Source organism: Poecilia reticulata, chromosome 3 (genome assembly GCF_904066995.2).
Source record: "Poecilia reticulata chromosome 3, P_reticulata-male-v2, whole genome shotgun sequence".
In the NCBI taxonomy this organism is placed as follows: Eukaryota; Metazoa; Chordata; class Actinopteri; order Cyprinodontiformes; family Poeciliidae; genus Poecilia; species Poecilia reticulata.
In genome coordinates, this window is record NC_088832.1 from 35,081,578 (window position 1) to 35,108,840 (window position 27,263).

At 44.9% G+C, this 27,263-nt stretch overlaps 2 protein-coding genes and 1 long non-coding RNA gene across 8 annotated transcripts in view; 2 read left to right on the forward strand and 1 right to left on the reverse strand.

The window, feature by feature from the left end:
* The window catches only part of LOC103463007 (SH3 and multiple ankyrin repeat domains protein 2), a 189,521-nt gene that overhangs the window by 101,925 nt on the left and 60,333 nt on the right, over positions 1–27,263 (forward strand). For all 6 annotated transcript variants that reach the window (XM_081605588.1, XM_081605589.1, XM_081605585.1 and 3 more), the window contains one exon: positions 15,158–15,581. In XM_081605588.1, coding sequence (XP_081461714.1) covers positions 15,158–15,581 — 424 coding nt within the window. The remainder of the gene's footprint in view (positions 1–15,157; positions 15,582–27,263) is intronic.
* LOC145551192 (uncharacterized) lies at positions 10,411–12,222 on the forward strand. Its single transcript, XM_081605591.1, has 2 exons — positions 10,411–10,534; positions 10,613–12,222. Exon 2 carries the CDS (start codon positions 10,874–10,876, stop codon positions 11,474–11,476), a length of 603 nt encoding a protein of 200 aa, XP_081461717.1. The 5' UTR covers positions 10,411–10,534; positions 10,613–10,873; the 3' UTR covers positions 11,477–12,222.
* Positions 24,074–27,048, reverse strand: LOC103463006 (uncharacterized). Its single transcript, XR_533438.3, has 3 exons — positions 26,544–27,048; positions 26,012–26,145; positions 24,074–24,357 (listed from the first exon to the last, which is right to left on the reverse strand). It is a non-coding gene; the product is annotated as an uncharacterized LOC103463006 (long non-coding RNA).

Consider the following 27,263-nt stretch of genomic DNA (forward strand, 5'->3'; position numbering starts at 1 on the left):
GTGTGGAAATGCGCTCTGGTCGGATGTGAAGCTGTAGAGCTGGTTGGGAATTTTTAACACGGATCTGAAGGGAAGTCCTTCTCTTAGCAACCAAACATTGTTTGTTCAATTAGTGGTGTTTCAATCAATGTTTTTTATTTAAATGTAAATATTCACTAACTTCAGTTTGAGAAAGAGATTTTCACGCTGCCCTGATCTGAGTTAATGTGCTAAATAATCGGTGGAAACAAATGTGTTGAATAAGTTCTGATGTAGCAAACGCTGCCACCCACTGGTGGGTCTGCGCCTTACCAGAGGCATGAAACTCAGTTTTTCTGACATCTGCAGTTCATGCTAGTTTTCCACCTCTACTTCCTGTTTGTTGCAGCCAGGTGAAGCCAGGTTGACTCCAAACCAGTGTCCACGAGTCCAAGTCAGGTTTCAGGTCTTTAAGTTAAAAAGTCGAGTCTGAAGTCGAGTTTTGGACTTTGACTCAAATCTGTAAGACGGCTGATGTTTGGTGAATCTCCATGGCGACGGTTGTTGTCCTTATGTAACTGCACTGAGCTGCTTGCCCCTTCAGCTGCTGTGAAGGACTCAGTTCGCCGCAGTCGGTCTCGTTTTGTAGCCTGTTAAACTCAGGAAATGATCAGCACGTTGGTTCAGGCTAACTCCTGGTCCTGGATCAGAACCGAGCGCCGCCGACCCGGTTCTAGTGCCACAGAGACGGTTCAGGGATTAGAGAAAATGAGAAAAGAGGAACAAACTAATAAATAAAAAGTAGATGATGGAGGGAAGAGAACTGAGGGAGGCAGTAATCTCATCTGAAGATGTAATCCTGCCATTGTTGACCTCATCATCAGCAGCGACCCGATGAAAGTGGAACACGACCAAAACCTCTGCAGCTGCTGGAGCGAGCGAGTCCCGACCAGAACGTCGTCCATCGATTTCAACCAAAGATTCATTTCTCAGGACCCGAGTCCCAGAGACTCAGACCCAGACCAGCTGCACCCAAACCCACCATCACCTCCACCCACCATCCATCACCTCCACCCTCCATCCATCACCTCCACCCTCCATCCATCACCCCCACCATCCATCACCTCCACCCACCCTCCATCACCTCCACCCACCATCCATCACCTCCACCCACCATCCATCACCTCCACCCACCATCCATCACCTCCACCCTCCATCCATCACCTCCACCCACCCTCCATCACCTCCACCCACCCTCCATCACCTCCACCATCCATCACCTCCACCATCCATCACCTACACCCACCATCCATCACCTCCACCCACCATCCATCACCTCCACCCACCATCCATCACCTCCACCCACCATCCATCACCCCCACCCTCCATCCATCACCCCCACCCTCCATCACCTCCACCCACCATCCATCACCTCCACCATCCATCACCTCCACCATCCATCACCTCCACCCACCATCACCTCCACCCACCATCACCTCCACCCACCATCCATCACCTCCACCATCCATCACCTCCACCCACCATCACCTCCACCCACCATCCATCACCTCCACCATCCATCACCTCCACCCACCATCACCTCCACCCACCATCCATCACCTCCACCATCCATCACCTCCACCCACCATCCATCACCTCCACCCACCATCACCTCCACCCACCATCCATCACCTCCACCATCCATCACCTCCACCCACCATCACCTCCACCCACCATCACCTCCACCCACCATCCATCACCTCCACCCACCATCACCTCCACCCACCATCCATCACCTCCACCCACCATCCATCACCTCCACCCACCATCCATCACCTCCACCATCCATCACCTCCACCCAACATCACCTTCACCCACCATCCATCACCTCCACCCACCATCACCTCCACCCACCATCACCTCCACCCACCATCCATCACCTCCACCCACCATCCATCACCTCCACCCACCTATACTATCCATCACCTCCACCCACCATCACCTCCACCCTCCATCACCTCCACCCACCATCACCTCCACCATCCATCACCTCCACCCACCATCACCTCCACCCACCATCACCTCCACCCACCATCCATCACCTCCACCATCCATCACCTCCACCCACCATCACCTCCACCCACCATCCATCACCTCCACCCACCATCACCTCCACCCACCATCCATCACGTCCACACACCATCCATCACCTCCACCCACCATCTATCACCTCCACCCACCTATACTATCCATCACCTCAACCCACCATCACCTCCACCATCCATCACCTCCACCCACCATCACCTCCACCATCCATCACCTCCACCCACCATCACCTCCACCCTCCATCACCTCCACCCACCATCACCTCCACCATCCATCACCTCCACCATCCATCACCTCCACCCTCCATCACCTCCACCCACCATCACCTCCACCCTCCATCACCTCCACCCACTATCACCCCCACCCACCATCATCATCACCCTCCATCACCTCCACCCACCATCACCTCCACCCGCCATCATCATCACCCTCCATCACCTCCACCCCCACCCACAATCACCTCCACCCTCCATCACCCCCACCCACCATCACCTCCACCCACCATCATCATCACCCTCCATCACCCCCACCCACCATCACCTTCATCCTTCAAAAAAACAGAAAACAAAAATAATAAACATTAATGTAACTGAAATGACTTTTTATTCACAAACTGATTATTTCATTTCACAGAAGAAAATACTGAATGTTTTTCCCTTTAGAATAAATTATAGTAATTCCTGTGAGATGTTTTCACGCCGTTTCATATTTACTGAAAAATCCATCTGCAGGCATCAAGAAGAAAATGTCAAACTAACATTTGAATAAAAACTGTTTTTCTCTTCATTGATCAAGTTATTTATGTTCAAAATGAGCAAAAACACGATTTATAAAAAAATTTTCAGAAGGAAAATTAGGTATTAATAACAAAAACAGAAAGTTTTGCAATGGCCTAGTCAAAGTCCAAACCTGAAGCTGATTGAAATGTTGTGATGGGACGGTCAGAGAGCTGAATGCAAAGTCTGCAAACTTTAAAGAGTGGATCAGGAGGAAGAGGAGGATGTGTGAGCTGATGAAGGTTCCCCTGGGTCAGAGGGAGAGCCCGGTCCAGGTTTGGTTTTATTAACAACCGTTTGGAGCAGAACAAGCCGCAAAGCAGCAGATGAAAATGTGTTCTGGTCTTTAAAGCAATTAAAATAAAATCAGTGATTTAGATTTTTCTGATCTGAAGTGGAAATTATCCTCAGGTTCAGATTCTCTGAATCATCTGTTTTGCTTTTATTGAAAAACAAATCTTTAATCCCTAAATTAGAAACTTCAGGCACCGTTAAATCCTGCTGTCAGGGTGAATTATTTAAACGTCAGCAGCAGGTCCAACGATAACCTGACGAGAAAACCCAAAACCCAAACCTGCGTTTCCTGGCGTGAGGCTCGGTGAGGAACAGCCGAGTGTTTTATCGCCTCATTAAGCCGGTTATGAGTTAATCCGTCAGCGGCTTCATCTGTTCGCTGTCGTTTATTCTCATCCAGAGAGCAGAATAATTAAAGTCCGGTTTTCACTGTGTGGAGTCGGGAGTTATCTCACCTGAGGGATCGTTTTCCAAATGAGTTCCTTTCCTCTGGCAGCGGCGGCGGCGGCTTCACATGCACCAAACATGAGCCTGATTATATTCTGTGTTTATGCATAAAAACATGAAAATGGGATCAAATTTGGTCCAGAGGAAACTTCATCTGGAAGCTGAGCTTTCATCAGACTCACCTTTAAAAACCTGCCATCACCTGGACATGAGCTGAGCAGAACCAGCCAAACAGCCTTCAGGATGAGCTCCTGCTGCGTTTCCATTTTCTGCTGCAGATTACCGCCACTGAAGACAATAGCAGATAATCTCCGCAGCTGCCAGGATCCGAGGTCACGGAGAAACGATAAAACCCGACAAATGAAAAACTGCAGCATGACGCTGGCAGACGGTCCAGCGTCTGTGGGTTCGATTCAGCAGCAGCTCTGATGTGACTGCAGATTTCTGCTGGTCCGTCCGCTGGAAGCCGGAGTTAGGACGGTCAGACCCCCCACTGTGATAATCCCACTGCATCGTCCCAACACACAGACCAGACAACACAACCCAACTCATCAGTTTCCAGTTTTCTGTAGGATTTATGTTGAAGCTGCCAGATTGTTTCTGTTTGTCTGAGCTAAACAGAAAAATGACTTCCTGAAACTCCTGAGCTGTAGGTGGCGCCGCACACAGGACGATCCATGTTCCAGATCCAGATCCATGTTCCTGATCCAGATCCATGTTCCTGATCCGGATCCATGTTCCTGATCCAGATCCATGTTCCTGATCCAGATCCATGTTCCTGATCCGGATCCATGTTCCTTATCCAGATCCAGATCCATGTTCCTGATCCGGATCCATGTTCCTGATCCAGATCCATGTTCCTGATCCTGATCCAGATCCACATCCAGATCCATGCTCCTGATCTTGATCCAGTTCCATGTTCCAGATCCAGATCCATGTTCCTGATCCGGATCCATCTTCCTGATCCGGATCCATGTTCCTGATCCGGATCCATGTTCCTGATCCAGTTCCATGTTCCTGATCCAGATCCAGATCCAGATCCAGATCCATGTTTCTGATCCGGATCCATGTTCCTGATCCAGATCTAGATCTATGTAACCGGATCCGGATCCATGTTCCTGATCTTGATCCAGATACACATCCAGATCCATGTTCCTGATCCTGATCTTGATCCAGTTCCATGTTCCTGATCCAGATCTTGATCCTGATCCTAATCCAGTTCCATGTTCCTGATCCTGATCCAGATTTTGATCCTGATCCGGATCCATGATCCTGATCCTGATCCAGTTCCATGTTCCTGCATCAGGGTTTGTTTATCCAGAGTCCAGAAAATAAAGATCTCTTTCCTATAAAAGTTAAACAGAAATAAAACCCTTCGCTCTGCTAACAGCGTTCAGCTTTACAGATTTGCTTTGGTTTCATATTTTGGTTCAGTCAGAAGGTTCCAGGTTGGATCCATTTAATATCCTGAGACGATTTAGCTGTTAAATTGAAAAAGGACAGAATGTCTGATCTGCTCATGTGTGTCGTATTCAGACAATCAGAAGATCATGGCAAACAGCCGATTAGGGCAGTTTAGACTCTGACACGATGCAGTTTGGTCCAACAGCCTGATGATTTTTATACTTTTTTAAATTTTCTAGAAGCCAAAACGTCTCATTAAATTCTGTAGGTTCTGCAGAACCAGCAGAAAGAAATAGACCTGCAGAAAGAAATTACTAATAAAATATCCTACATATGCATAGTGTTATGCTCTATATAAAGATGTTCGTTTGCTTTGATTGTATACGTCACATTTTTGTAATTTGTCATTGTTTATTAAACTCTGAAAGCTGAGAGGCTTTAATATTCTGTTACACATTCGTTTCTTTAACACCTGCCCCTTTAGTGGCCTCTGCACGGCCCTGTGTGAACTCAGAATGTTTCCAGTCGATGTATCCGGATGGTTCATTTACTCCTCGCTGCGTCCCGTTTCCTCCGCTCCGCTGACGAGACAAATTACCGGTCCGGGTCACTTCCTGTCGGCGCAGAGCGACTTCCTGTCGCTGCGTTTTCAGCTTCTTCCTGCAGAATCAGAATCAAACGGTGACTGCAGTCGTTCTGTCTCTGCTGGAAGTCCGGATACGGCCCAGTTGGAGTCTGGATCAGAACTTCTCCAGGCTTCTTTAAAAATCTTAAACCTTTTTTTCACTTTAGCTGCTTTCATTTTTAAAAGAAAAGGTTCTTGAACTCAAAGGAAGAATGAATATTTACACGTTGACAGAATCAGTTTTAATAGAATCTCTCGGCTGTTAGTTTAAAACAGAAACTTCTCGGGTTTCTCTTCTCCTCGGCTCTGGAACAAACTCCCTGAAAACCTGAGATGTGCAGAAACTGTTGGGTTTTTCAGTCAGAACTGGAAACATGTTTCTTCTGATCCAACAGTCTGACTAACGAACGCTTCGGCTGCTGAAGACTGAAACTGAAGATCTGGATGAAGTTCAGCTTGAATTTGGTAACATCTGTTTCTTTTCTGCTTTATTTAATTCCTGTATTTCCTGTGAAGCATTTCGGACGCCCACTGCATGATGGGTAAATAAACGAGCCTTTAACTTGGTGAAAACAGAAGTGTGGGACGGAACCGGCCCAGTTGGGTTCTCCCAGCAGCAGAACCATGTTGATGGAGAACGTCGTTTCATCATGTAGGCCGCACGCTGGAGTGACTGCACCGCCCCTCTCTGAGTTGCTAGGCAACAACAAGGACTCCTTCCTCCAAAGAAGCGGCTCGGTTTCCTGTCCCTCCTTCCAACATCTGGCTGAAGGAAATCCGTTTCTTCTTGAGCTCTGGTTTCCAGTAAAACCTGCTGCTTGTTTCCAGATTAGAGAAGTTCTTCAAGTCAAAGTGAAAGAAATCAGCCCAGACATCCGGGAGGAAACGTGGATCTGCACCAGTCCGGTTCAGTTTCCATCCACTGAAGTCGGAATCACATATAAAATGATCAAATCTGCAGGAAGAGAAACTTTACAGCTTCATATTCGTGGACAGCCAGTGAATCCCACCGGTTTTCCTAATTCCTTCTCGGCCTGGATCTGACGTCATTCCTGTTTCTGAACATCCGAACAAACCCGAGCGATCCGAGCGTCGCACCAGAGACTCGTTTTCCTGTGGAGGTCACACAGTGACCTTTTTATTCATGAGATAAATGTAGGTTGTTTACGTTCACATCAAAGCTTTTCTCATCACCTAAAAACAGTTTTGAGATTTTTCTTGGCGTTACTGTCAGACTTTCTCATTAAATGTGCTCCTCATGCTTTAATTCGGGGTTTTGTTGAATCATTTGGTTGTTTTTGCTCCTGTTTTTGGAGTTAAATCATAATCTGGATGTTCTCTTCCTTTTAAATCTTTCTTCATGTGCAGTTAAAGTCTTTGCCGTCTTCTCACTCCTCTTTCGACTTGTAGACGCTGTTTTCACCTCCTCTCATGGCTCCTGAGTCTTTCTTAGTTCAGCTGCAAGCAGAGGAGGTGATGAAGTTAAGAACTCGTCTTTTCACTGAATCCATTGTTTTATTCCTCTGTTTTTTAATATCTGTAAAATGTGCATTAATAGTGTTGGTTGCCACACATGCTTGATAATTTGGAGCATGTTCACTGGCTCTTCCTCTAGTCGGCTGTTTGTAGCACAAAGAAGTAAAAATGCTAAATGTATCAAACATAAACCTTTAAATTGGGCGTCTGTCTCTTTAAAATCTCCTGAAGCTCCGCCTTCAGGAAGTCGTCCCGTCATGACTCCTCTATTAACCCGGCATCCTGCACGTTTTAGTTTTCTCCCTAGTGGTAATAACAGCCTCCTCAGTAAGTCAATGTTCTGCTTAGACCTTCTAACGAGCCATCATTTGATCCAGGTGCGTTAAACCAGGGACAGAACTAAAACATGCAGGATGCCGGGCCTCCAGGACCCACTTTGGGCTCCCCTGCCTTAATGTTTTTACCAGCAATGCTCTGAGCAGCAGCTCCTATGATGAGCTCAGCAGTTCCACCAGATGCTTGCTAATTGCTGCTGGCTAGTCTGAAGGAGCTGAGACTAGCTTAAAAGATTAAATGATTTCACAAACATGCATGAGAGAATCAAGGCAGCAGAGTCCAAGTATGTTTTTAATGAGGGAATAACATTATGACATGATGTAAAGCTATATATATATATATATATATATAATTTTATGATTTTAAATGATCCTGTCCCTTTAAAAACACTTTTCAGTTCTCCATTACTGTAAGTGGCCAGTTGTTTACAGTCTACAAATAGAAAATGAAGCTTAAATTGATCAAATGTCTGATCATAAAGTCAAATCCTGCAGCTTTGGTCCATAAATCTCATCCGGACTTTCTCCCCTCCTCATCGGTGAGGAAGCAGGGAGGGAGGGGCGCTGGGTGTAAATGGGCGGGGCTGCGTGCACGCGCTGCTGTGAGTGGAAAGGCTCGCGCTGGCGGTGGCAGCAGGCAGGTGCAAGGCGAGCGGGACGATGTGCGGGACGCGCCGCGGAGGAGCCGTCGCTTTCCGCGGTGCTGAAGCGGAAACTCCGGCCTCCTGAGAGTCCAGTCGGACCGGCAGCGAAGCGACCATGAAGTCCATCATCAATGCCTTAAAGAAGGAAGGTAAGCGGGGCGCCCCGCGTCTCTTCACGCACTTTCCGGAGCAGCTGGACGCGCAGAGTTGGCTCAACTTCAGCCGCCTAACCGAACCGAGCCGAACCGAACCGAACCGGACTGTGGTCCATTTAAAACACCAGCTGAGTTGATTTAGAGCGTCTTTGTCGGGATGTGGGAAGGTCGGCGCGGATTTCCGAGGCGGCAGGGGAGCAGTTTATAGGTCAGAGATGGAAAATGGGACTCCGGCTCTGTGAGAACACCCACACAGACCCGAACAGAACCGGAACAGGACCCGAACAGAGCCCGAACAGGACCAGAGCAGCCCGTCCATCTGCTGTGTGTGAAACAAAGCTGGCAGGGTCGCGTTTTCTCTCCTTAATGAAAGCAGCAGCAGAGCTGATCAGCAGTTCTTCTAGACATGTTATGATTTTATAATATTCTATGTTAGGGGGAATATCGCTCTACATGTGCAGCTGAATGTGTTCCAGCCAGGAAACGACCTCATGAGAACCAGATCTAGAAAAGCCTCCCTTGTAAATATTCTGTCTCAGAATTTTAACTCCATTTTCCTGCAGAGTTGCAGAAGTTTCTCTCCAGGGTTTTGGAGAACATCTGATCTCTGCTGGAGGCTTTTCAACCTTCTTTAATCCTTAAAAACATGAAGAATGTCAGATTTCGCTCTAATAAAGTGTAACTTTAAGGCTTTTTCTTGGTTTGATGTTAAATCCCGTCGTTGAGGAAAATCGGTGAGAACTGTGAGCGTTTCTCGTTGAGGTTCCAGGAACTTCTGAATCATCGGCATGTTGCGTCAGCGCTGACATGCTACTAACAGATAACCAAGTTACCCATCTGTCATCTCATGAATGCAAATTCCACCATTTTCATTAAATGAAATCACTGACTGCTGATTGTTCCTCAGCAGAAAGTCATGAGGACAGAGTTAAAGGATCTTTTAAAAGCATCTTTAGGATTAAAATAATGGTTATAAATATCTTTAAACCTGTGTGGTTGTGTGTCAGTTAGTTTCCTCGTCTTTAAGTGAAGCGTCTCCAGTGCAGCCATGTTGGTTCGCTGCTCTAAATGAAGGATGAATCAGAAAGTTGAGCTTCATGTGTTCATCATGACTGAGCTGACCTCACCGAAACCCACACATGCTACTTTAAAACATTAATATTTAGTAAGCTAAAACCTTTAGCTTACTATAAATACAGTTAAAATTTTGGTTGAAAATGTTTGAAAAAGTAAAGCAGCTTTGTGAAATGGGAGGATGAGTGTGATGAAGGGCTGAGAGTCGGACAAACAGCAATGAGTCAGAATAGGACGGTGACTGGGATGGAAAGTGGTTGTAAAATGATGAAGATGATGAATGGGTTAAAAAAGGAATAAATAAGAGAAGGCATCATAAAGGAGAAGAAAGATGAGTGGGATGAAGAGGAGGAGTGATGAGGGTCGTAAAGAAGAGGACAGTGGTTCATTAAGGAGGATGAGGAAGATGAGTGGGATGAAGAGGATGAGTGATGAGGGTCGTAAAGAAGAGGACAGTGGTTCATTAATGAGGATGAGGAAGATGAGTGGGATGAAGAGGAGGAGTGATGAGGGTCGAAAAGGACAGTGGTTCATTAATGAGGATGAGGAAGATGAGTGGGATGAAGAGGAGGAGTGATGAGGGTCGTAAAGAAGAGGACAGTGGTTCATTAATGAGGATGAGGAAGATGAGTGGGATGAAGAGGAGGTGTGATGAGGGTCGTAAAGAAGACAGTGGTTCATTAATGAGGATGAGGAAGATGAGTGGGATGAAGAGGAGGTGTGATGAGGGTCGTAAAGAAGAAGACAGTGGTTCATTAATGAGGATGAGGAAGATGAGTGGGATGAAGAGGAGGTGTGATGAGGGTCGTAAAGAAGAGGACAGTGGTTCATTAATGAGGATGAGGAAGATGAGTGGGGTGAAGAGGAGGTGTGATGAGGGTCGTAAAGAAGAAGACAGTGGTTCATTAATGAGGATGAGGAAGATGAGTGGGATGAAGAGGAGGTGTGATGAGGGTCGTAAAGAAGAGGACAGTGGTTCATTAATGAGGATGAGGAAGATGAGTGGGATGAAGAGGAGGTGTGATGAGGGTCGTAAAGAAGACAGTGGTTCATTAATGAGGATGAGGAAGATGAGTGGGATGAAGAGGAGGTGTGATGAGGGTCGTAAAGAAGAAGACAGTGGTTCATTAATGAGGATGAGGAAGATGAGTGGGATGAAGAGGAGGTGTGATGAGGGTCGTAAAGAAGAGGACAGTGGTTCATTAATGAGGATGAGGAAGATGAGTGGGATGAAGAGGAGGTGTGATGAGGGTCGTAAAGAAGAGGACAGTGGTTCATTAATGAGGATGAGGAAGATGAGTGGGATGAAGAGGAGGAGTGATGAGGGTCGTAAAGAAGAGGACAGTGGTTCATTAATGAGGATGAGGAAGATGAGTGGGATGAAGAGGAGGAGTGATGAGGGTCGTAAAGAAGAGGACAGTGGTTCATTAATGAGGATGAGGAAGATGAGTGGGATGAAGAGGAGGAGTGATGAGGGTCGTAAAGAAGAGGACAGTGGTTCATTAATGAGGATGAGGAAGATGAGTGGGATGAATGGAGGAGTGATGAGGGTCGTAAAGAAGAGGACAGTGGTTCATTAATGAGGATGAGGAAGATGAGTGGGATGAAGAGGAGGAGTGATGAGGGTCGTAAAGAAGAGGACAGTGGTTCATTAATGAGGATGAGGAAGATGAGTGGGATGAAGAGGAGGAGTGATGAGGGTCGTAAAGAAGAGGACAGTGGTTCATTAATGAGGATGAGGAAGATGAGTGGGATGAAGAGGAGGAGTGATGAGGGTCGTAAAGAAGAGGACAGTGGTTCATTAATGAGGATGAGGAAGATGAGTGGGATGAAGAGGAGGAGTGATGAGGGTCGTAAAGAAGAGGACAGTGGTTCATTAATGAGGATGAGGAAGATGAGTGGGATGAAGAGGAGGAGTGATGAGGGTCGTAAAGAAGAGGACAGTGGTTCATTAATGAGGATGAGGAAGATGAGTGGGATGAAGAGGAGGAGTGATGAGGGTCGTAAAGAAGAGGACAGTGGTTCATTAATGAGGATGAGGAAGATGAGTGGGATGAAGAGGAGGAGTGATGAGGGTCGTAAAGAAGAGGACAGTGGTTCATTAATGAGGATGAGGAAGATGAGTGGGATCAATCGGATGGATGAAGATAATCAAATGGTTAGAGACCAAGTGTCATGGTGAGGATGAGGAGGATGAGACGCTGTGAGGAGGAAGATTAAAACTTTGGTTTTAAACCGGAGAGTCGAATCGATGGGATATTTTAGTTAATACATTAACGTTTATCATTTACTTTTAAATTAAACGTTCTTTTAAACAGTCGGCTTTTCGCCACGTTGCAGTGAAGCGGCTGGATGACCAATATTTCCATCTGACTGGATCCGGCTGCCATCTTTGAAACATGAGTTTTTGTTTTTATGAAACCTCCATGTTGGGACTTTCTCCAGAGTTTGGTTTTACACATGACTCATAAATAATAAATCCTGTTTGTGCAGCTGAAACTTGTTGTTAATGCAGAATAAACGGATCCAGAAGCCTTCCTGACATTTCCTTTAAATCCAGGCTGAAGTTGACAGTTAGGTGACGGGAGGCGAACATGGAGCCGTCAGAGTTAACCACCGCCTGTCAGGCGCTGTGAGGCGCCGCTGCGCCGCCGCGCCGCCGCGCCGCTGCCTCTTTGTCTCCAACGTTAAAAGGTTCGACTGATTATCAAAAATGTGAACCTCCTCAGGTCCACAGCTGTAAACTACAGTTCAAAAATTACACTTTTGCAGTTTCTTTCTGATAAATGATGCTTTATGTATCGTTAAAGTTTTTAAAATCATGTTTAATAATTGCCTGTATAAGCACTAAAGTCAGACTGTGAGTTATCGTTTAATTTCTGAAATCCAACCAAATCAGATCAGAATCAAATGTTGAAATGTAAAAATTAATGAATCATTTATAACTTTAAATAGATTTAGTTCCGATTTTAAAACTAAAAAAAAAAAAGTCCTGTGAAGATATTAGAGTTGATCCAAAGTGTTTGAGGTTTGAAAAGTCACACAGACAAAAATGTCGGTTATTTAGAGTCACAATTTCAAACTAAACATTTAACTTGCTAACTAATTGTTTAGTTTGAAACTGAATATCTGGCTTCACACTAAATGTTTAGCTTGGAGTTAAATTGCTAATTAAATATTTAAAATTTAGCTCTAACTAATAAGTAAGTCCAGCCGTTCTGGAGGCTCTGCCGTCCCGAGTTGGTGAAGATTTTCATGTTGACTGGCTGAGCAGGCGGAGGCTGTCAGGATACTTTTATCTGGAAATATTAAACTGGTTTCTGCTTAATTCCATATGAAAAGCGTCCAACATGTCTGAAGGTTTCAGATCAAACTCTGAGTCTTCGCTGTCCGACGCAGCCAGGATGATTTTCCTCCTGCAACTGTTTGATTCAGAAAGCCTCCAGTTATAGAGGGTCTATAAGGCTTCGTCACATGGTGTGTGTGTGTGTGTGTGTGTGTGTGTGTGTGTGTGTGTGTGTGTGTGTGTGTGTGTGTGTGTGAGCCCTGCAGTGAACCACTTTAAAATGAAGAATAACTCTGTGTCACTACCTGTATTTGATCTGTATTTTGCTCTTCATGTTTCCTGCAGCAGAAACTGAAACCTGGCTGATGTTTCATGTTTACAGGATTCAGTAGGAACCTTTAAAAACAAGGTTCAGGTCTGCAGACATGCAGAAACCTGGAGGTGAAGGTTTTCTTCTGCTGAGGTGAAGCCACCGCACAGCGTTCAGTCAAATGTCTCTGAACGACGTTAACGGCTCATTTTTCAGTTCTGTCCCACCACAAAACTACGTTTATTAAATGAGCTGCAGGTTTCCTTGATGCTGCTGCGGCCCGTCACCATCCAGCATTATATTATATAATGAATGTGTATAATTTCATTGATTAGAATCAATTTTACTAGAAAGAGGAACACAAATCCTTGTTTCTCTAAACTGATCTGAAATCTGATGAATCTTAGCAGCCTGGGTTTTTATTTATTTGCATAAAAAGTTGAAAACAGCTTTACTTTGTTGTCCCCTTGACTTATAAATGAGATTTTTACTTTTAGGACTCTGAAATGAACCAACAGATTTATGTGTGATCAGAATAATTATCTTTTCTTCGTGCTGTTACTGTGTTTCTTAGATCCAGATAAAATGCATCATTTAGCATCTCGTATTCTCCAGACTCCGTCATTCCAGCGACTTTGCTACCTTGGCTTTATGTTTGGGTTCAAATGTGGGTCATAAAAATACAGCCAAAGAATTTCTGAAAAAAGCTACAACATATTTAATATTCCCTCAGTGTCTTTTTGTCGTCTTCCTGGAGTTCATCCTCGGGTTGGACAGCCGGTCTCCAGACTGCTGGACTTTAATCTGACGTTTAGCTTGTTGCTCACTTCAGAGGAGCAGAAACTTTACGACTTCCACCCTGCAGTAAAGACAAACTGATGATTCTTTCAACAACCTGATGTGAGTTTCTAAATGCATGTTGATGCGTTTTTTGGCCAGCAGCATGGAGCCGCAGCCTGAGGAAGCAGCTCAGACACGGCGGCTCTGAAATGTGAGAGCTCATTAGCCGTTCGCACCTCGTCCACACGTCTGCAGCAGACGGAGGGATGGAGGGAGGGAGCCTCACATGTTGGTCTGATGATGATGATGACTCATTGATTCCCCTTCAAATGACCGAGAGCAGGAGCTTCAGAGATGAGCCTGGCTCTGGTTCTGGTTCTGGTTCTGCCAGCCAGGCGAAGGGTTAAACCTGATCTGATCCTGATAATCGCTGTGATGATGCTGAGACGAATCAATCAGCCACAAACTGGATGATAAAAGTTTTCAGTCTGGTGTTTTGAGATTTCGGGCTGCACAGTGGTGCAGGTGGTAGAGCTGTTGCCTTGCAGCCAGAAGGTTCTGGGTTCGATTCCCGGTCTTTCTGCATGGAGTCTCCATGTTCTCCCTGTGCATGGTGGGTTTTCTCCAGGTACTCCGGTTTCCTCCCACAGTCCAAAAACATGACTGTCAGGTTAATTGGCCTCTCTAAATTGCCCCTAGGTGTGAGTGTGTGTGTCCTGTGTGTCTCTGTGTTGCCCTGCGACAGACTGGCGACCTGTCCAGGTGACCCCGCCTCTCACCCGGTACATTAGCTGGAGAGGCACCAGCACCTCCTGACCCCACTGAGGGACCAGGTGTCAAGAAAATGGATGGATGGATGTTCTGAGATTTCATAGTTCGTTTTATTTGTTGCTTCTGTTGTTTCATTTATTTTGAATATTTTAAATGTCTTCTGGTGTTAAAAGTTTATCGATAAAACTTTACCATGACTGACCTAAATGTGTTTTCACAGAACGGCATGAAGCCCAGATCCAGAACTCATTCCTTCATTCTCACTCAACTGGAGCACAGACTCAGAAAAAAACTATTATATTTACATTTAAGATAAAAAAAACCTTCTTAGTCTGTGAATCTGTTCTGCTCCGTCTTTTGAGTAAGTCTCTGTGATTCTGTTTGATCGTTTTTCTGTAACTCAGAAGAATCTGGTGTTTCTTTCCAGACTGTAAACTCCGGCAGCTCAGGTCGATCGATCACTTCTGAACCGATCAATGTTCCACCAATCAGCCTCCAGTCGACTCAGTAAACCTTCTAACTCTGTCCGTTTGAGTGAAATATGATGATAATGAACATGTGTAAATACTGCTGGCAGCTGTCTGAGATGTTTTCCTCTGTGAACGATGAACTTGAGGCGGTTTGGACCTGCTCTCTCCTCCCAGGCTGAGCAGCTGATTCTCAGATTTCAGCTGAGTTTTTCTTCCTGTAAGACTAAAAGTGTGTTTTCCTTCCAGTGCCTTTCCGTGAGGCTCCAGCCTACTCCAAGCGCCGGCGGGGTCCGTCCTCTGGCAGCGGAAACGGCCAGTCCCCGTCCTCGCTGTCGGCGCCCCGGGTCCTCCTGCGCTCCAACAGCGACAACAACCTTTCTGTGAGCCAGTACCAGCAGCAGCAGCACGGTTCCCCTGGAAACTGGGCCCCCCATCTGCAGCAGCACCAGAGCCACCAACACCGGGCCCCCCAGCAGGGCCACGCGCAGCCTGGCTCCTCAGCTTTGCACCGCAGCCTGTCCCCCCAGCTGGTCCAGCAGATGCCCAGCGGCAGCCCCAATGGCAACGTGGTGGTCCGCACTATGGGGCGGGGGGCCAGGAGCCGCTCCCCCTCCCTCAGTCGGCTGGGCGAGGAGAGCCGGCGGGCTCACACCGCACAGCGCCAGCCCAGGTGAGTCCACAACGCCGCCTGGCACCAACAGCCTCTCTGGGATTATTCTGGGGATCTCTGGTTCCTTCAGCTGGACTCTTTATGATCTACGGCGTTTCTATAGAGCTGCAGTGAGGTCAGGTCAGAGGGTTAAAGGTCACAGAAGAGAACGATAGGGAAGAAGAAAATAAGCAACATTTTCTCATATTGTGCAGCGCTGATGTGAAGATGTTTCCATCTCTCCATTGGCACAAACATCTGATTTATTAGAGTATTCTACAGTTTCTGGTCTTCAGACAAAACGTATGATAGCATTTATCATGTCCAGGTAATAATTCAGGATGTTTTCCACCTGATTGTCCAGTAGACTCGGTTCAATTAGGGATCAGAACTTCATCATCTGCTCCACCTCCAGCTGCTGTGGTTCTTTCTCTCTGCTCAGAGTCAAACCAACCTGTTCCCCTCCTGGCCTCTAGGGGCGCTGAACTGAGAAACACTAGAGGAAACACAAAGACCTTCAGAGTGCAACTTCCTTCTTCATGAAATGGAACCAGAAATGTTGTTGGATAATTTCTCTCTTATCTTTGGCTAAAAACCAAGACACATTTCTCCTGCTAGCGCTAGGCTAGCACGTTTGTTTGGGTTGCATTTACCCAGAATGCCCTGCGCTGCAGTGCACTTCCTGCTTTTGGGGCGGTCTCCGGTCTGCTTGTTTGCATTTGAACCTTTTCTGCTTCTGCTGGTTTCCAGATAAAGTGAATGTTTTAAATATTTCACAGATTGTGTGGCATGGCGAGTTTCAGGATCCGACCTCTGGACTGCATGAGGTGATGCTCTGCTGTGGTTCTGTTGGTCTCTGTTGAAGCTGTTTTTGCTTCTGAATGGTTGGAATTTCCTGAAACCCAGATGGAATAAAAAACTGGGAAACTTCTGCAGCTCTCCTGCCAAATGCCTGCTTGTTCTTGGTCCTGATGAAGGTCAGAGCCGTTCAATGTTCTTCTGCTGTGATGAAGTGAGTCATCATCTGAACTGGAGGACACATTATTTCTCATTCTATAAATACACAAGAGACTTACTGCACAGTGTCTCAATTATCTTTCTTTTAATATGATTTTTTGTAAACCTACATGTTTTGACTTTCACTTGCTGCCATTACGCCTGAATTGTCCCACTGGGGGACAATAAAGTTATTATTATTATTCTATTAATAAACTCACCTGCTTCAGTCTGCGAACCACCAATTCAGATTTCAGTCACATCCATCAATCATGCAAATTCCTAAACAGTCAAGCATAAAAACAACTAAAAAGTAACTGGAAGCAAAACAGCAAATATAAAACTGACTAAAAAGTGAGCTATGCTAACCCTAAAACGACGTTAAGCTGCTATTCCAACACAGAACTTAGCAAAAGCTAATTCTAAGGTGCTAAGTTCAACCATTTTCATAGGTAGCAAAGTTAAAAAAAATGTGCTAAATGAAAAATTAGCTGTGCTATTAGCAAAGTGGCATAAGTGTTCCTATCACTGAACGCTGCAAACTCACTCCACACAACGGAAGTCCTCCAGACCACCAGGCGGAGTCTGGAGCAGGTTATGTTACCTATAAATATGCTGCCGATGTTGAAAATGACGGCGTGTTTGAAATAGACTTCCTCTAATTTTATTCCAGACATCCCGTTTGGGTTTGGTCCAGTATGTTGTGTCGGTCAACTGCCCCTAGTGGTCTGGAGGACTTCTGTTTTGTGGCGCTTAAATAGCTCACAAATTAAAATTTAACTAACAAGTTTAATAATTAGCTCTAAATTGAACATTCAGTTTAGAGCTAATATTTGGTTTGCAAACAATATTTTTTGTGTGAACAAAATAATTAGCTAGCTAAATAGTTTGCCAGTTACATATTTAGCTTGCTAACAAAAACGTGGCGCTAAATGGTTACTTGTAAACTAAATATTCAGCGATCTTATTAAATATTTAGTTTGAAACTGTGACATATATAAATGAATAATGCGGTGAAATATTGACCCCATTTCTTCGTCTCTTCACAGACTAAAAAAGCCAAATTACTGATGTTATCTTGGTTTGAAAGACACGAGTTGTGAATAATGAAGTTTTTGAAGTTAACGGCGCAAAGCGGCGATGGGGGAACGGAGGCAACATGATGTTCAACAGTCAGGACAACTGATCTGTTTGATGCAGCCAGAGATAAAGAATCACTTCTGATTTAGTGTTTTTCTCAACATTATGAACGATTTTGAAATAAATCCTCCCCTCTCATACAAACACACACTGAGCCGCTGTGTGAGCTTCAGAGCTGATGCTCTTCCGCCTCCTGTTTAACTGTTCAGTCAGGATTTCCTGCTGGTTCAGATCAGATTTTAGATAATCACCTCGAGGGATCCATAACCGATCCTCATGAACGAAGTAAAAATGTCACAAATCCTTCATTAACAGCAGAATTCATATTTTTTAACAAAAAAAAATTAACTTTCTCACTCTGGCTTTTTCATTTTTAGGATATAAAATATTTAATCCACAAAAAGGAGAAGGTTTTTCCTGTAGTAGCTGTTTCTGGTGGTGGGCTGTTTCTTCGTCTACTGTACCTACAGTTTTCACCCCCCATGGCTTCCTCTGGGAAACGTGCCACCACAAAGACTCCACTGTAGCCACAGCAACGGTTGCCATGGCTGCCTGGTTATGGGATGCCTCGGATGCTACATGTGGATGTATGCGTGCACAGGTTCATTCAGAAACCTGCTCAGCATCTGTGCAGCAGATAAACGATGGGAGAGTGACGTAACTGTCAATCCAGATTAAGACACCTGATCCCTGCCTCCTCTTCCTCCTCCTCTTCCTCCTCTTCCTCCTCCTCTTCCTCCTCTTCCTCCTCCTCTTCCTCCTCTTCCTCCTCCGCTCTCTTGGCAGATGGGCGCATTCGGATCGCTGCCCACTCTCTGCAGCTCACAGTTCTCATACGTTCCTTTACATTAAGGTGTGAGAAGAGGAAGAGGATGATGGAGGAAGCTGCAGTCGTCGTCTGACTGCGTGTTTCTGACTCGGCCGTGAAGCAAAGTGAACAGCAGTCAGAAAGCTGCAGGTTCGATTCCAGCTTCCCGCTGTGCCAAACGTGTTTCTGTTTAAAGACTCGGTTTGCTTTTCCGACACCGAGAGACAAGTTGATTATTAAAAATGGCTTCTTCATTTATTGTCTGTTTTTATTCTGGGTTTTTGTGAAGGGTCGTCATCCATGATGACCTTTAACCTAGAGCTGCAGCTAATGATTATTTTAGCTTTTTAAATAAGAACGTAAAACTTGCATTGATGCAGGAACACACCATTCCTTTAGAAGCTCAACTCATTCTGCTTCCTTTAACTCCAGAGTCATGCAGGAAAAATATGTTGTTTTTTGTCTTAATTGCAAAATGTTGATATTTTGTCACAGTTTTGTCTTAATTGCTGCTCTGACTGTTGTTTTTGCAGTAAATAACCTTTTTCCCGTCTGTGTGCTCTAGTTAGTGATTATTCGATTAACGTGCTAGTTGATTATTTCATCAGTTGATTCTCATCATTAATCCAATTAATCATTTCAACCTCATAAATTTATCCCGGAATCGCAGCTGTAGTTTATTAACACTGTCGTTTAAAATAACGCTGCGGCCCCCATCAGCTGGTCTCCTGTCCCCACCTGCATCGGGACCAAACGGCCTCTGGAGGGAGGCTGGTTGAGCCCACCTGGTGGACATAAACAGCTGAGTTTATGACGATAATCGGCCCCTGATGATTTTAAATCGGGGATCAGGTCCGATCTGCGGTTCTGACTCGGCGTTCCATGTGGAGAAACCGTCAGTCTGAGCAGAAAACATGAATCCTGATGGGATCCTGGTCGCCTGATTGGTTGTCTTAAGCATCAGCATGGGCAGGTTGCACTGACAGAACAGGAAACCGTGTTGGTATGACCTTTGACCTCGATTCCAGTGTTTTTGCTGCTTCTTTCATTGAATGAACCTGGTTCTGATGGAAACTCTGTTTATGTTTGTGATGGTAGAACCTGAAAGGCTTTTCCTGCTGTCGTTATCATGTGGTGGGAAGATTGTTTCTTCTTCCCCATTTTGAAGAGACATTAATAAAAAAGGAAATGAAAAGTCATGGAAATACCAATAAAAATAATAAATTACCAAAATGTTTTGTTAGAAGACGTTTGGTTTTGACATTTGTTGTTTTCATCAGTTGTTTTTCGTTCTACCTTCATTCTTATTACACTTCTTTCTTCTTTCGGCGGCAGATTTCTCACCTCCTACAGCTCAACAGATAAACTCTTTATGATCACATAATGCAGGATTTAAAGCTACGTGATGTTTGGATGCGTTTCTTTTTTTTTTACCAACTATCTGAAAATCGTGTGAGAAGCTGCAGAACGTCCCGTGTGAAATGGACGCCTGGCTTTAGTCATAAAATATTTTTCTGAAATCAGAGACTTAATTTTTTTTTTGCTAAAGCAGATAATTGAAAATAAAAATAAAAACGGATCAGAATGAAGATTTAATTTAACCAAATAAATGTGTGAAGACGTCGACATCCTTCATCTCTGGATTAGATCTGATCTCTGCAGAAACATCTACTGTAAATCTGAAAAACTACAGAATTATCATTTCATGTCCGTTTGTCCCGTTGGGTTAAAATGCTGGACGGACCGAGTCTCACTTCCTCCTAGTCGGTTCTGCAGAGCAGGGGAACAGGAAGTGATGTACACACAACCTCAGTTTGATGTTTTTAACGTGTCTGTTCTGACAGCAACTGGGCAAAACGTTGCTATTTTTAGATCATGGAGGAAAATGTTACGTCATTATTGCCCAGCCTTACATGAAGAGAAGCAGGTTCTGTCTCAGGTCCAGAACAAAATTCAGAACCAAAAAAAAATCCAGAGATTCTCTAATATTTCACCCAAAATCCTCAGCTACAATTTAGTAAACTAAGTTGAGCTGAAGTATATTTTCCTGATTCCCATCTGAATTTTCAAGTCCAGAAAGTTCCTGCCTGTGTTCGGATTGTTGGAGTTTCGTGTTTCAGCCTCATCAGCATGTTTGCAGAAGTTTTAATGACTCCATCGTTCCTGATTGCCGTGGCGACCGTCCTCATGCCGTCGGTAACTGACAGATTAATCCGTCCTGAGCCGCCTGATGTCCTCCAGAACCAGGCGGCAGATAGCAGCTCTGCTGCCACGGACGTTCACCGCCGTTTATTCCTCTGTTTCCACCGCAGCTGTGGATTAATTTGGCATCTGAGCAGCTGCTGATCGTCTGTTTCAGAGACGCGCAGGAGTTGTGTTTAAGGTCTGCTCTCTGGGAATGTGCATGCAGCTGATAAGGACAAACACGGATCAGCAGGAACGATGCTTCTCGTTGAGATGACAGGAAAAACGTGACGCAGTTTTTAACACGTGTGTCAGCTGACGTCTAAACCGGCGGGAGAAAATGGATCCGGATGGTTTTTTGTGCTACTGGAAGACGCTTCTGTCGCTGCTGGATTCTCCTTAAAGCTCAGAAAAAGATGACCTACTGGGTGGTAATTATAAAGCAGGACATTATTACCAATGTAGGTCTGTAACCTAATCACTCCTCGCCTATCAGGGTTAGATATCAGGGACATTTGAAGCTGCGGCTCTGCTCGGCTTCTGCTGGCCCACTTACAGAAACCAGGCAATTAGTGACAGTGTTCACCACCTTCAGCATCTCATTTCCCTCCTATTGGACAGAAAAACAAGAAAATCCTTCACACTTTCTGTCCTTCTGAGTCAAAACACTGTAAAAACTCATTGCGCTCAGCTGCATTAAACATTTAGGCTCATTATTTACACCAACCTTTTAGCTGGACAGTTTCATATGAAGCATTTTTTGTGGTTTACTTTGCCCAACAGCAGAAAGCTGCGGAAAGAAGAAAAACTAGGTTTGCGTGATGAATAGCATCGTTATCAGACGATGTTGGCATCGTTTAACATATTGTATCAAAACTGGACCGATATTAACAGCCGATGTTTATTTCCAGGGTCGTGGACAGCAGTATCACTGCTGGCTAAAAAGTTAGATCAGTGCTAATCAGTGTAACCGGATCCTTTTCTGCGTTGTGCTGGTTTTTGAGTGAATGGATCGAGACACAGTTTTCTTTCGAACAGATGATTCTCGGTTTATTTCTGACGAGAATACAGAAAAAACAACCGTGTTATAGGCTGCCCGCTCCGAGTCCTACACCAGACAAAAGTATAAAACAAAAATTAACTTAATAGATCTGTAAATAAACTGAATGTATTTAGATGGAAGAATAAAAAGCACACACCTCTCCCGCAGGACAACATGTGAAAAGGGGCGGGGCTAAAGGGCGCAAGCAATTTAAAGACAATACCACAGAAGAAGAAATAAAACGGAGGATCTTCCAATCTTAAAGTAACACCGTTAAAACAATGACAGGTGTTTCAGTAAGATAATGAACAAGACAAATAACCAAAAAAAGACATTTTGTGTAACTATAATAAAAGAGAATTACAACCAGGTTACATCAGCAATAAGTGGGTTTTCACTCTGGAGAAGTTTGTGTCGAATCGTCGCCTGAGGTTGAATTTACTTGGCTCTGCGTAAAATCTGTTCAATTCTGATCAGCCTGGGAATAAAAGCAGTTTAACGCTGAGATCCTGTCGTGTCGAGCTCTGTCAGAAACTCCCATAATTCCCTTCTTGTCTTTGTTTTTGCCCCCCGCCCACACATGACAGCCTCTCTGCGGCGTTCCCTCCGCTCCCACTCAACATGTCACACGGCCTCATGTGAGCCCGCCGCCCCGCTTTCTCTCTGCTCCCCGCTCCATCCACCCAACGCTGACAGCTGTCAGTAACCCCTCTGGGCGCCATGGCAACCGCCTCCCAGCTCGCCGTGGTGAGAAATGAGACGTGTCCTCCGTGTCAGGACGGGCCGGAGGTTCGGCTGCTTCTGCTCGATGTGACTCATGGAGATCTCGCCGTTAATATTCTGTGATTTCACCAGAGACGCGCCGCGCCGCGCCGCGCCGCGCCGCTGCTTCTGCTGCGCAGAACTTCATTAAGAAATCACGGTGTGAAGAAATTCTGCGGTTTTATTGCAGAGCAAACACAATTACAGCACGGAGCAGATTTCCTCTGCGACTTTGATGCGATTATGAAATTCGCCTGATTTGATTTGATTGGGCCATAAAGCAATATGCAGACGACACGGAAAACACAATCGGCAAAGACGCAAAGCCTGGAAATGATTTTCTCAGATTAAAAATGTGACATCAGGACAGAAACAGGAGACGGTTCGACTTTACGGGAAGAGAAGATGCAGAGGGACTCATCCGAGTCCGGCTGTGTTCGGTTTGCTCAGATGTTCCCTGAAGGTTTGTTGGTCAGACAGAGAAGCAGCCGGGGGAAACTCTGGAGGAGCTGCAGAGATCCACAGCTCGGGTGCTGACAGAAAACGTCACAAATCCACAAATCTGACTTTTATGGGAGATTCATCAGATTAAAAGCATCATCAGGAGAATAAAGGAGAGAGAAAATTTCCAGGCACATTTCTTTAAACTTAAAAAACAGTTTTTTTAAAAAAAGTGGTCATTTCTAGTGATTTGAGTTTTTACTGCGTTCAGAACCACCAGCTGGGTTCAGTTTGTCCCTTTGGAGCCAACGTTAGTCTGGATTAACTGGAGTTAATCTGAACTGCCTGAACGTTTTCACACCGCTGTGAGGAGGAAAGGGTGACTTTTACACTTCTGTCTAATTATGAGGATTTTAAATGCTGAGAGGCGAAGAGGATTAAACGCGATAATCAGATATTTTAACTATTTGTTTCAACTGGTTAAAATCGAAACGCTTTAGTTTCATTTAGTCGTTTAAACGAGTGGCAGCTCATCAGATGAACCAGAAATCTGGTGCTTACTTTGACTAGGCCATGGTTCTTTAGAGCTGTGTGTGGATCATGTTGTTGGACGGACTCAGACTCAGTCATACAGGTTTTCTGATAAATAAAACAAGCCCACATCACCAGCCATCCTCCACCGTGTTCGGCTGTTAGCATCAGGCTGTTAGCATCAGGCTGTTAGCATCAGGCTGTTAGCATCAGGCTGTTAGCATCAGGCTTTCTACAGATTTTCTTTTTGTTTTTTGGTTGAACAAACTGAACGCGGAGCTTCAGGTCCAGAATATTTGGTGGTTTTTGTTGAGCGCAGCAGCAGAGACGCAGACTGACAGTAAACACCAGGCTGCAGCTGCTGCTCACGTCCGTTCATCATCTTTAATATAACTGTTGACATAACAATACGCTGTCCAATGCCAGATTATTACAGGTCATGTGTGGGTCATATTGTGGGATTACAGCAGAAACATGAGGATTACATAATCTCTACACCAGCAGGAGGGGGTCGGTGTAACGTTTGATGAAAAAACCACTTCTGTGTAATTTAGCTTAATCTGAAACTGAATATTTGGTAAAATTAAGAGTTTTATCAGGACACAGACATATGTCAGAAAATCCAGAAACTTTATTGTGTTGTTTTGTTTCGGAAACATTCAGGAAAACTATTTTCGGTGCATTTTTATCTTCAGTAGCTGCTGGTTGGTGGAGAATTACTGAAGATTGTTCTGTGGACGTTGAGAAGATTAAAGTTCTGGGAGGCGTTGTGTGGAGGATTATGGTGGAAGTCTGGGATCAGCTCCTGCTGCACTTCGGGTTCCTGATCCTTGTTCTGGTTCTCATGGACCGGATCTGAGGGCAGAGCTGATCAGAGTGGGGATGTGGTTCTGCTGCATGGAGGAGGAATAATCAGCTTCATCCTCATGTGAACAAAGATGGAAAAAGAATAAGGAGCATTTCTGTGTTTTAAGGATTTTTAATCCATCTCTGGAGTTTCAGTTCAGTTCATTAAACATTGTGAAGTCAGTCGAGTTTAAAAATATAAAAACTGTTTTAGTGATGCTGAAATCCAGAACTTAGCAGTTAGCTGTTCAGTTAGCAGCTCAGTTAGTGGTTCAGTTAGCTGTTTAGTTAGCGGTTCAGTTAGCAGTTCAGTTAGCTGTTCAGTTAGCTGTTTAATTAGCGGTTCAGTTAGCAGTTCAGTTAGCTGTTTAGTTAGTTGTTTAATTAGCGGTTCAGTTAGCTGTTCAGTTAGTTGTTCAATTAGTGGTTCAGTTAGCGGTTCAATTAGCGGTTCAATTAGCGGTTCAGTTAGTTGTTCAGTTAGCTGTTCAATTAGCGATTCAATTAGCGGTTCAGTTAGCGTTTCAGTTAGTTGTTCAATTAGTGGTTCAGTTAGCGGTTCAATTAGCGGTTCAGTTAGCGGTTCAGTTAGTTGTTCAGTTAGCTGTTCAATTAGCGATTCAATTAGCGGTTCAGTTAGCGTTTCAGTTAGTTGTTCAATTAGTGGTTCAGTTAGCGGTTCAATTAGCGGTTCAGTTAGCGGTTCAGTTAGTTGTTCAGTTAGCTGTTCAATTAGCGATTCAATTAGTGGTTCAGTTAGCGTTTCAGTTAGTTGTTCAGTTAGCGTTTCAGTTAGTTGTTCAGTTAGCGGTTCAGTTAGTGGTTCAGTTAGCTGTTCAGTTAGTTGTTCAATTAGTGGTTCAGTTAGTGGTTCAGTTAGCGGTTCAATTAGCGGTTCAGTTAGTGGTTCAGTTAGCTGTTTAGTTAGCTGTTCAATTAGCGATTCAATTAGCTGTTCAGTTAGCGGTTCAGTTAGTTGTTCAGTTAGCTGTTCAATTAGCGATTCAATTAGTGGTTCAGTTAGCGGTTCAGTTAGCTGTTCAGTTAGCATTTCAGTTAGTTGTTCAGTTAGTGGTTTAGTCAGCGGTTCAGTTGGCAGTTCAGTTAGCGGTTCAGTTAGCGGTTCAGTTAGCGGTGCAGTTAGCGGTTCAGTTAGTGGTTCGGTTAGCGGTTCAGTTAGCGGTTCAGTTAGCGGTGCAGTTAGCGGTTCAGTTAGTGGTTCAGTTAGCGGTTCAGATAGCGGTTCAGATAGCTGTTCAGTTAACATTTCAGTTAGCGGTTCAGTTAGTTGTTCAGTTAGCTGTTCAATTAGCAATTCAATTAGCGGTTCAGTTAGCTGTTCAGTTAGCGGTTCAGTTAGTGGTTCAGTTAGCTGTTTAGTTAGCTGTTCAATTAGCGATTCAATTAGCTGTTCAGTTAGCGGTTCAGTTAGTTGTTCAGTTAGCTGTTCAGTTAGCGTTTCAGTTAGTTGTTCAGTTAGTGGTTTAGTCAGCGGTTCAGTTAGCAGTTCAGTTAGCGGTGCAGTTAGCGGTTCAGTTAGCGGTGCAGTTAGCGGTTCAGTTAGCGGTGCAGTTAGCGGTTCAGTTAGCGGTGCAGTTAGCGGTGCAGTTAGCGGTTCAGTTAGCGGTTCAGTTAGCGGTTCGGTTAGCGGTTCGGTTAGCAGTTCGGTTAGCGGTTTGGTTAGCAGCCTCCCTGACTGACCTGGTGATCTGACTCTCTGTCTCCTCCAAACCTCTAATTTTACCGGTGATCCAGTCTGAAGCGTCGGATGCTTTGGCTACTGCCTGTGACACAGCTGCTCTTGCGCCCTCTGGTGGCCGTTGTAGACATGTCAGCTGTTGGCAAATAAGATAATTTATCTTCCCATCACTGACCTGCCAGACGCAGAATTAGAGCCAGGCTGGGATTTAGTTTTAATTTACCAGAATAAAACTATCAGAATAAAACATTAAAAATCATGAGAATGAAATTGTAATAATACAACAAAATTGTTGTAACAATAAGAAAAGGAATAAAGTTCTAATAACACAAAAATATTCACAATAATACAAGAATAATAGTATTATTACCATAAAGTAATAATAATATGAGATAATAATACAAAAATAAAGTATATGAGAATAAAAGCCTCTTAAGTGATAGATGAACTGGTCATGTCAGATCTTTATATCAAGGCTGTTTTATTCTGAAAATCACTTTATTCTGCTAATATCTCATTCTGGTTCTGACAGACCTGAAAACTGGTTCAGTGAACTGGACCGTTTACTGCTCTGTCTTTGCTCGCCGTGTTTCTCCTTGTGTGTTGAACCTTTAATCTGAAATCATAAGCAGGGCGGAGATCTGCAGCAGCGAGTTGTTTCTCCTCACAGCTCCGTGTCACTTCCTGTGCTCGGTGCAGAGCTGGCCTCTCGGTGGTAGGCGCTATTTCCAGCCGCTCGGAGTGCGGCTGCCGCTTTGTCCGTGGCTTTCCCTGGGAAAATGTGCGAGCAGTCTCAGTAGGTTCTGAATGGGGTTAGCTCTCCACAGGCCCGCAAACATTAGAGGAGGAGTGGAGTCTGCAGGACAAGGTGACCCACTTACTGCTAACAGGCCCTCCCTCCCTCCAGCTTCCTCTTTTATTCTCCTAGTTTTCCTTCCTGCTGCCTCTCCTCTCCTCTCCTCTCCTCTCCTCTCCTCTCCTCTCCTTTCCTCTCCTCTCCTCTCCTCTCCTCTCCTCTCCTCTCCTCTCCTCTCCTCTCCTCTCCTCTCCTCTCCTCTCCTCTCCTCTCCTCTCCTCTCCTGTCCTCTCCTCTCCTCTCCTCTCCTCTCTTCGCCTCTCTTCGCCTCTCTTCGCCTCTCCTCTCCTCTCCTCTCCTCTCCTCTCCTCTCCTCTCCTCTCCTCTCCTCTCCTCTCCTCTCCTCTCCTCTCCTCTCCTCTCCTCTCCTCTCCTCTCCTCTCCTCTCCTCCTCTTTC